Raw genomic sequence first — 11,050 nt, forward strand, 5'->3', positions numbered from 1 at the left:
GAAGCTTCCAGAGAGTCCCGGGGTGGGCAGCAACCCCACTGACAGCTTGATTGTCCAGCCTCCAGCCCTGGGAGATGATACATTTCCATTGTCTCAGCTCCCAGTCTGTGGTGCATCATTAGCACAAGCCCAGCAAAGTCACACAGGCGGTTTCTGAGAACGGGAGAATTTTTTTCCCGGGAGACTCTGGGACCCACGAGTCTGAGCAGCTGAGAGCCCGGCATGCCATCTGCTTGTGAGGCCCCGGACGGCATAGAGATCGATACATATCTGCTTCTCTACCTTCTGCAGATAGACCTCAGTGTACCTACTGATTAGAATATTTTAGTGAAAATGTCAAAAACAGTGCCTCTAAGTGAGAGGATAAGGAAGACGGACTGAAGGAGGGCTGGGTGGTGAGCTCAGTGGGCCAAGCTTTCTGACTCTGCCTCTCCTCCCCCTTTGCTTTTTCTAGCCTGCAGCTGGTCCTCTGCTCCTGTGTCCTTGAGCTGTTTCTGGCTGGAGCTGTTGGCTGGGGGTAATTTGTTGAAAGTGCTTTGCACAGAGTCCATAATTACCAGGCTGGCTGCCCTAACATTCAGGGACCATCGACTTCTATCAACTGCCCCACCTCGACCGTTCTGAGACAGCTTCTATTCCTTCTGAAGGGCAGAACACTCAATAGAAAAATTAAACAAGGCTTCTGAATAAGACGTAAACAGATTTCATGACGTGGCCGCAGCAGGGAGGACACAGGCCTGACCTTTTTATAGGTTGACAGCTTTTGACCCCACCCAAACGAGAAGAAACCAGAAGGGCCATTCAAATCCCCAGCTCTTCTGCCCTGGGCCCATCAGGGTGACCGACTCTTTCCAGAATGAGTGGTTCTCAGGCTTGCTCACCTAGTAGTTACCCGCGCCTGTTGCAAAATGCCTCGAAATATTAATATTAATCAAGGCAAGTCTATACACCTCTTTTCCTCTGGGAATTGAGGGGAAAGCCTTCTTCTGATTCTAGTAAGAGAATAATATGTGCATTTCCAAGAGGTGATTTGAGAACCTTTATTCTCATTTAAATTCGCAAGTTCCCATGCTTAAAAGTCTTAAAAGTACTCCTGTGACCCTGGTGGTGGGCATTATGGAGGGCACATATTGCATGGAGCACTGGGTGTGGTGCCTAAACAATGAATCTTGGAACACTGAAAATAAAAATTAAATTAAAAAAAATAAGGAGGGGCACCTGGGTGGCTCAGTGGGTTAACCCTCTGCCTTCCGCTCAGGTCATGATCTCAGGGTGCTGGGATCGAGCCCCCACATCGGGTGCTCTGCTCAGCAGGGAGCCTGTTTCACCCTCTCTCTGCCTGCCTCTCTGCCTACTTGTGATCTCTGTCTGTCAAATAAATAAATAAAATCTTTAAAAAAAACAATAAGAAAAAAAAAAGTACTACTGATTATGCCATGGACTTCTCTGTTTACTACTAGGCTTTTCACAGAGGCAGGTAACCTGACCCCCGTGTTTCTAATGAATCATTTCAAAAGTATGTGTGCCTGTATGGCTGATATTTAAATCATTTCCACACATAGGGTCGAACAACTTTAATGCATAAGGCACTGCGCCAGTGAACCCGGCTGTGAAGAGGCTGGGCACTGGCATGGGGGCTGGGATACAGACATAGGACACCCCTCTAGAGTCCCCATTGTGCAACTGTTATCTGGAACATATAGGTGTGGGAAGAACAAGCGCCACCCAGGCCTTGGAAATATATCGTAAATCCATGCATAAAGTAAGCACAGTGTATGTGAGATTTTAACACAAGAACATAAATGTGATCTCACTGGTGTCGAGTCTCTGTGGAGTGGGTATTTTGTAATAATTTGCTGCATGATATCTTGCTTCTCTCTAGAGAATGTGCCTTATTTGTATCCGAATTCCCGGGATCTGCCCACTGTTTGCCACATAGTCGGTGTTCAATATATACTGATTAAACAAATGCATGAATCCATCATCCCCAAAGAAGTGATTGGGGTAGACCGATTGCAAAATATCCCCGATTCTTCTCTCCTCCTTATATCCCTTCTCTGCAATATTTCATAGTACCTCTGGTGCAAAGCTGGAGTGGGTTTCCCTACCGCCTTGAACCTGGGCTGGCCTGGGATTTGTCTTGGTCGGTCACGCACGGTAGCAGTGATGGCGGCCACTTCCAGTTCTTGGCCTCATAAGGCCTTGTGGGCCTCTATCTTCTCACTTGGGGTATTGCCATAGCTGTCCACACAAGCTCAGGCTGGTGGAATAGAGCCCAGCTGTCCCAGCAGAGGCTATCTGGCCCAGCCCCTGCTGGCTGACGGCCCCCCAGGGAGCCCCGCCTCCTGACTCTCAGCAAAGCACAGAGGCATGAGCATAGTGAGTCCAAATGAACCAGCTAGCCAGCCCCCAGTCTGGTGAGCAAGAATAAATGCTGTGTTTTGAGTCATTGAGTGTTGGGGGGTTTGTTACAGAGCGATACATTTTGAGACCACGCTAAAACTGTCCTTGTCTAGCACCCTTGTTAGTTTCAGTGATACCAACTTGTACCCTTTCCAGGATGGGTCTATAACCTGTGAATAATGGAAAAAGTTGTTGGAGATGGGAAAGACTGACAAATGGACCCACTCTAGAAGTTACTGGAAGAACCTCGGAACTTGCTCCCCTAAGCCATGCTGACTGCCCAGGCTGCTCTGGAACATGGAAGAGGCCTTACAGGTCACTTGAGAATCAACTGTGTAGACCAAGAAAACAGCCACAGCCATGGTTTCTCCATCTGTGTGAATTAGGTGCACAGGTAATACTAACTTCACGCAGGTGAAATTTACCTGGACCCAAATTAATCAAGTACACGGTCAGCAAGGTTTCCTCTTTTACAGATTAATTAAGAGGGGGATGTGGGAGCACACCTATATCCTGACCACTGGCCTAAATTAAGGTTTGGTCTTGGCAAACCCCATGCCCTGCAATTTAAAAGTGGTGTCTCACAGATGAGCCCATAACAACAGTAGTGGCCACAATTTAGCTAAAATGAGACACTATTGGCAGCTCCCCAACAAAGACCAAGAACCAAAAGCCAGAATTACTCCCAAGGCTCCTGCAGTTTGGATACTGAGAGCCAGGCTCTGGTGCACAGAGAACAGACACAAACTTTTGGGTCGGTAGATCTTCTAGAATTCCAAGAGTCTGCTTAGAATGATAGCTAAATCCATCCGGGATGTAGAACCGTTTTGATTCACACATAAGATTTTATAATTGTTTTAAAATGGAAAATTTTAGACTGAACTTGAAAAATGATGCTGGTTTTCATCTCGATGACCACATGTTCCTCACTCCAGTTTCAATGACACAGGACGCTCAGCTTTGTCCTTCTGTGACATCTGGCGCCCTGTAACCAGCTATTAGTCCCAAAGCCTTATTCAACTATGACTAAAACAGGGAATGTAAGGCTTATTTAAGAAATCCAAATAAAGAGTGATAGCAAAAGGGAACTAATTTACTCATTTCGACACAAATTTATCTAGACCTACTCATTCCACGTCTGGAATTTTCTCCAAGGTATGTACCATCTTTGAAAGTGGCTCAGATTCAATCTAGCTGCAGGACGTTTCTTCAAAGCACATCCACAAGTTAGTATTCAGGGCGTGAGCTGAAGGAAGAAGAGCGTCTCCTCTCAACCCCAGGCCCTGAAGCTTTGAGCCCAAATTAAATGATCAATATCAAGACTTTGGCTGAAAATCTGGCCCATGAGTAGCATCCTCTCAAGTTTTCACACTGTTCTCAGCACAAAAGCTTGTGTTACATTTGAGAGGAAAACCAAAAGGGTCTCACAGCATTTACCTTCAGATTCAAGATTGTGTGAGCAACCATTAGCTGCCATCTGAATACACCGTTAACGTTCTGGGTTCATTTCCCGGCTCCTTTATTCAGCACTGACATTCACGGAGCTCATACAGCTGGTGCCATTTGGAAGGTACACAATGGATTTATGAGGTGTTATTTCACGGGTTTTATGCAACTGGGCCCAATAGATGTGACACTCAATTTTCATGCCCGGTAAGCTGAGCTGTTTTAAAGCCAAGGAGCTCTGAAGTCAGGCTCTTAGAGTTTTATTGCACCCCCCCCACCCCAGGAGGTAGCAGAAGCAGGACTGAGGCTCCAGAGGAAGTCCTTTTCCAAGGTCTTGGTCCATCTCTCTGCGGGTCACTGTACGTATGATATAGCTTTCTTATTTTTTCATGGAAAGAATGTTATGCCATAGTATTTAGTCTCATCTTTGGATAAAACAGACTAGTGAGTCCCTAAAATAAGTTAACTTGAATACATACAACAATCTGTTTTATTTATTTACTACATAAAATGATCATTTGTTCTCACTGCTGATAAGCATCAATCTTAATAAAAACCATTCTGTTTTTATTTTTGAGTCTGTGTCATAATGCGTGTCTCTAGGAAGCCTGGGCCATTTTGTTGACCTTATTGAAGTCACTTCTTCTCCAACACAGGGCTTAGGAGTCAAGAGTAGAGCTTCCCAGAGAAAACACATTTTCTTTTCCTGCGCTAGGAGCACAAACCCCATTCCTTTCATCCCTTGAAATTTTCATGTCAAATGTTTTAATAATTACCAAGGAAATCACTTATCACAATAAATGCATTCAAATGGACAGAAAGGCACAGGAAATGAGAGAGCTAGCACCTCGCGGGGTGGCAGCAGCCTTACCTATCAGGGTGTGAAAGATGGCAGCAATGGCGCCGGCCACCACCATGCACAGGACGGCTTTGGTCCTGTCTCGCTTGCTGTTCACAAACACCAGCCCCACATTTTTGAAGTCACTCATGGGACCCGTGAAGAACTTCATGAGGGAGTACGCCAGCCCGTAGCTGGCCAGCATTTCCACTGCGTCCTCCTTGACAGCAGCGATGCCTCGGTTCAAGGCCTGTGGAGGGGGAAAGACAGGCCACAAACAGCATTAGAAATGTCGTCCATCTCCAGGGACTCACGCCTCCAAGATAAAAGCTCAGCAGACAGGTTTCTATAGAAACACTAAGCAGCTTATAGGGTAAAGCTCACTATAATTTGATAAAAGTTATTAGTTTTCATTTTCATCCATATTAGCTTTGGTTCAAAGTAGCTTCTTGAAGGGGAGACACCTGCCCGTTGGGGTGAAAGTATTAGAGGAAAAACCCAGCAAGTATTTTATGTTAATACCAGAAAATAATTCTAGGCAGTTGTGGTTAAAAGCTTAGCATGTTAAATTTTATTTGTGGGCTGAATTTCTATAACAGCAACAGGCATTCTAGAAATGAGTCAGATGCTTCGTGTGGAGTGGGTGATGGTTTTTTTTTTTTTCTTTAAGGAAGGGGCGTGTGTGCACATGTGTGTGTGCATGTGTGCGTGTGCAAGTACATGGGAGCATGCACCCCTAACCTGAAATACCACGTATGTGCTATGTCGGTACCCTTCCCAGCACAGAGCGAAAGCTATGAAAAATGCAATGAAGGAATATATTGTATAATTGAAGGATGCTATTTGCCCAATTCTTACTGTATTTTAACTTTCAATGTTAGGACATCACCTGTTCTTTAGGAACAGGAAACTGATCAAGGAGGAGAGCCGGCTTTCTGTGTAGTCATAGACTTGTAGAAACAGGATGTAATGTAAGCACGGACAGTAAGCTTGGATTGCCCAGACAACTATTTCAAAGAGGTACCCACTTCCAAGGAAACTATCCTGAATAAACCCATGGCCAGCCACGTGACGTGATAAAGAGCCAGGCTACCTGCCGCACCACTAAGGCTCCTTTGTTTTCGAGATCTTGGTTGATTTCATAATTGGCCATTTGCGCCACTTGTCTCTTTCCCAAGAGCTTTAAATTCTTGCTCTTATGTCTTAAATTCAGCAATAAAGAGTAAGCCTGTGAAACTCTGGGTCCGCACCCTTGACTCTAATAAAAGCAGGATCCCAGGCCTGTGCAGGTGTGTACATGCTCTCCCCCGCTGCCCCACGTCACTGATGTAACCCAGGTGTCCTGTGCAGCTTCTGGGCCTTGTAAGTCATAAACCTTTCTTTTTCCAAAGTTTCCTGATGGCTGCTGTTGAAGGGTGTCCTGCAATCACAGTAAGATCCACAAGGGTCATCCCAGTAGTAACACTGATTTTGAAAGGGGCACATGTCTGAGGGAGGCTCACCGGAGCCCATGTGAGGGCCTTACGGCATTAGGAGCCATGGTATTATTATTGATAGGCTGAGATCAGAACAAAACAATAGACTTTATTTTTTAGAGCTGCAAAATGGAGCAGAATGTGCAAAGTTGCTATACTCCCTCTGCCCCAACACATACAACTTTCTCCACTATTAATATCCCATGCCAGAGTGGTACATTTCTACAGTCAATGAGCTGACAAGCACGCATCTTTATCACTCAAAGCCCATAGTCTGCATTCACTCTTGGGTTGTACATTCTAGAGGTTTTGACAAATATATTTTGACAAACATATTTGACAATGTATCCATCATTATATAGTTGAACATTCCATGCAAATCACTGCTAGCCAAAAAAAAAAAAAAAAAAGATGAATAGCAAAATACCAATGTGTAAAATGGTTTTAGAAAAATCTAGAAGAAAAATATCTAATAGCTGTAGGAATTTAGATCATTATTCTGACAAAGTTAGTATATTATAAGCTAGTTTTTGATAGTTGTTTCCAGTTGTATGTCTAGTCCTCTCCTCCCTTTTTCCCCAATAATACCTTAAAAATTCCTCAAAGAACCTTCTTAGCCTTTGTGGTGCATGCCTGCCACGGTCCCTTCCTTAGAAAAAATTTTCCTTCTAGCAAAGCTGATCTAATAGTTGAATCCCCTAAAGTAAAATAAAAACCAAGAAGCTCCTTGATAATAAATCCTGTGTTCAACAGGCACCTCTAGTCAGAGGGTCCTGTCATGTGTCAAAACCCATCACTGGATAATCTTCCAAACTAATTTTTTTGGACCTTACGCAGTGGATGCTGTTGGTGTCCCACACAGACCCTCTACTGGGCACCATTCCCCAGGTGCCAGGCGGGAGTTGGCCACTAAGGGCTCACAGCTGCCTCCTCCTCAGGGAAATTTGTCTCCAGCCACTTTGGGTTGGTTAAGCCACACCGGAGCCCCAGGACGCACACAGCCAGGGGCTGGCTGACACAGGGGTATAGAAGATCAGCTCCCTGCCTCAGGGTCAGGCTGCTCTGGTACAATCCACACTCCAGAGCTCCCTGGGGGACCAGGAGGAAGCAAGTTTCCAGGGGAGACCAGATCCTCACTTAACTTCTCCCCACCATCCAACTCTCCCCTCTCCCTGCAACACTTCACTTGCCCGAGAATTCCCCAACACCGGTTCCGCTCCCAGAGACCCCAGCTTAGGACAATGTCTAAGTACGTTTCTCGCAGACACTGAGATCAGCGTATGGTTTGGTCTTTTTCCTCCCTGTCCTTCCCAACATCTATGACCGCAAATGGTTTAGATTTTTATCACCAAAACATTTGTTGACACTTAAGTGATAGCCATTATTTAGCATAGGGTGAAAAGGCATACAGGAGGGCACCTAAATAACGTAGGATTATACTCTTTGTGTGTCTTGTTGGCAAAATATTACTCTTGGCTAAAAAGACGTCTGCCCTGCCTGGGACACCACTGCAATGCTTTCTTGTTCCACCAACAGGTCCCTGACGGAGTCCTAAAGACAGGGCTGAAGCAGGTGAGAGGCGGGGGAGGGGGTGGGGGGTTGCGGGGAATGACGGCTCTGTCAGCAAGACTGAGTGTGAACACTCCATTTAGCTCAACAATTATGGTAATCTGAAGAAAGTGCACAGGGTTTAAACGCTCACAGACTTGAGGGGACGTGCTCCCATCACTTAACTACTGAGTGGTGTCGGCCCAGGTGCTCATTCTCACTGAAATAACCCGGCTGATCTCAGATGGATGTAGTGTACAGGGAACCAGTGACCCGCCTGGAGGAGGCACTTCAAAGAAAGGATTTGTGTCTGTTTTGTTTACCACTCTATACCGGCCACCTCACCCCTCAGAAACACTCAAATATTTGTTGAAGGAATGAAGTATTTTCTACTAGGAACTTTCATGTCCATATTAATTTTTATGAATGCTAAAAAGTTGCATTCTAAGATGTTATTACTTGTCAGATATACTGCTGATTTAATGTTTTAATGGCCACATTAAATATATACAGTGGATGAAAAACATTCTAATTTCAAGTAATATTAAAAGGCAAGGAAAGAAGAACTTTACAATTGAGGGCATGTGCTATATATTAATATTATTAGCCTTTTTATTATTCTCATTTACAGTAAGTATTTCCCTCAATTTGTCCACTTCTTTATTTCCTGATTTTCTTTTGGTCCCCCAATAGATTTGGTCCCCGAATAATAATTTGGTCCCCCAATAATAAGTTACATGTAGCCCGTCAATCATCTCATTTCTTTCCACACTTTTGGACTTGGCTGTTCTTCCCCCATCCACAAGTAAACCATCAATGTAGTTAATGGTTTCATTTGCACACTTAACTTTTAATTCTCTTGGAATTTATGCCATGAGATAGGGCTCAAAACTCATTTTCTAAAGAAATAGCTTATTTCTTCAAAACTGATCTGCATGAAACACCGATTGCCCATTATTTGGGATGCTTTCTTTCCAGTAATTCATCCTTCCAGAACCTTCCGTTGCCCACTGTTTGTTTCATCTGTCTCAACTTGCTTCCCTGTTCCTTGTCACAGCATGCTCATTACCTGACATTAAATTGACTCTTCACTTTTTGTCTTACTGTCTCTCTTCTCCATTTGAACGTAAGCTCCAGGGCACACAGAATTTTGGTTCACCATATGTCCCCAGACGTGCAACGTGAGGGGATCCCACACTGGTAAGTGTGTGAAAGAAGGAAATACCACATCCACAAGCAGTATAAACACTCACAGTGACAAGTATCAAAGAAACGGAATACGCTCATGAACCGGGACTCCTTGGAGAAGCTCGTTCCGATGGACTAGACGAGGAAAGCCCTCCAAGGATGGGACAGTTGAGCTAACAGTGGAGCCGAGGCCCCAAGAACAAGAATGAACCGGTTGGATGAAGAGCTGTCAAAAGGCCGAGGGCTACGGGAAGGCTTGCTAAGGCCAAGTAGAAGCCAGCAGGAGTGTGTGTGTGTGGGGGGGGGGGGGCAGCGCATAAAGTGAGTTTGGGAAAGCAGGCAATGCTAAGATCGCTCCAGGTCATGGTCAAGAGTATGTGTTTTGTTCTAAGAGCAGTGGATCTTGGCTCTAAGAGCAAGGGTCTGAGCAGAGGTGGGCAGAGGCTCATGCTGGCGGTGGGAATAAGGGTGGGCTGGGGAGGAAAGGGCAGAAGCACAGTCAAGGGCCTGTGGTAAGCCAGGTAAGAGAGGAGCTGGCTCACGCCAGGACGGGATAGCAGAGATGGGGAGAAGGTGACTGATTTGAGAGCTTTCTGGAGATAAGGGACATGGTGATGGACCACCTGGTGGGCCTGCGGATAAGGGAGGAATTGAAGCTGACTGTTGAGTTTTCTGGGTTTGAGCCACTGCTCAAATGATCCAACTGTTTCCTGAGCTGAAGAGACTGGGAGAGGGAGGAAGACGTGGGGGAGAAAACGCGAGTGCGCCATCTCAGTGTCCCCCGTTGGGTCTGAGATGCCCCTTAGGATTCCGAATGGAGAAATCAGGTTAGACGGTTGGCTAGGTGAGTCTGGAGTCCAGAAGAGACATCTGGGCAGGGGACATACATTTGGAACCCATCAGCGTCTGGATAGTATTTAAAGGCAAGAGACTGAACGAGATAATCTAGACAGGATATAGATAGAAAGGGGTCCAAGAGTCAGCCCTGTGTCTCTCTAGAAATAAATTTAAACCCATTCAGGAGGTGGCAAGCTCGCTGGGTGACACAGGCCTTGTAAGTCTGCTGCGGCTCAGCATGAATGAGCTCGCTGGTACCGTTCTTGGCTGTGGCACTCCCGAGCACTGCTGCATCTCCAGCCAAAGAACTGTGTGTTCCAGGCAGAACAGCTCGCTGCCACAGCGGGGAGAGAGGCACAGCTATGGGCTGGAAGTTTAGCTAAAGTAGTGAGCGAGAGTCTTTGGAATGAATTAGGCTTGGAGTCAGAATCCCATCCTAACTATAGAGGTTCACCTGCTATTTAAAGGCAAGTTTCTAAACGTGCGTGAACTTTCCACAGTAAAGACACTTCAGATCAGGGCATTAAAGTATTCCAACCATTGTGAATATGAAGGCGCTCTTCAATCACAGCCCAGTCGTGGTCCCCGATGGCATAGCTCGGGCCCTTCCTCACACTTTAAATCAGTGCTCTCTATGCTGTGGACGCTCAGCACCATGGGATGTCTGACTTACAAACACATCCGCGACCAGAAGGCATTCAGTGGGTCCTCCCTGTCTTAGTTCCCCCCCAGGGTCTGCCAGGTGCTCTGTTGCCTGATCCGTGTGCCAGGTTCATGGTGCTCTGTTTCCTGATTTTTTTTTTCCTCCCAGAAAGTTATCAAAGCTACAGGATATTAAAAAGTAAAAAACAAAAACAGAACCAAACAAAACAACCCCCAGGGAAATGGCTAACAAATCCCACATGTGATCTCCTGGATATGAACCGTCTTAGATCCTTAAACCCTACAAGAGATGAAGTCGGGCTCTAGAGACCAGCAACATCTCTATACTGCAGACTGAGATTCTCAGGCCAAGGGTCACCAAGTCACTCTGATCCTCCAGTCATTTCCGGGCAGTGTGACGGCAAGCACTCCCTGCTAGCTGGGAGGACCGCCGTCTCCCCTGGGGAGCAGGTGCGGGACTGGTGCACAGCTGCCTCCCTTCGGGGAGATGTGAGGCCATCTCTGTTTCTCCCACTCTGTCTCTCTCTCTTTTTTTTTAAAAAGATTTTATTTATTTATTTGACAGAGAGAGATCACAAGTAGACAGAGAGGCAGGCAGAGAGAGGGAGGGAAGCAGGCTCCCTGCCAAGCAGAGAGCCCGATGCGGGGCTCG

The 11,050-nt window shown here is 45.9% G+C and overlaps 1 protein-coding gene across 1 annotated transcript in view; it reads right to left on the reverse strand.

Annotated features, from left to right (window-relative positions):
- Positions 1-11,050, reverse strand: part of LOC111153388 (ANKH inorganic pyrophosphate transport regulator) — a 135,583-nt gene that overhangs the window by 55,734 nt on the left and 68,799 nt on the right. The window contains exon 2 of the mRNA XM_022512386.1: positions 4,721-4,937. Within this exon, the coding sequence (XP_022368094.1) occupies positions 4,721-4,937 (217 nt within the window). The remainder of the gene's footprint in view (positions 1-4,720; positions 4,938-11,050) is intronic.

The sequence above is a fragment of the Enhydra lutris genome, unplaced genomic scaffold (assembly GCF_002288905.1).
Source record: "Enhydra lutris kenyoni isolate GAN:26980312 unplaced genomic scaffold, ASM228890v2 scaffoldscaffold32, whole genome shotgun sequence".
NCBI classification, from domain to species: domain Eukaryota; kingdom Metazoa; phylum Chordata; class Mammalia; order Carnivora; family Mustelidae; genus Enhydra; species Enhydra lutris.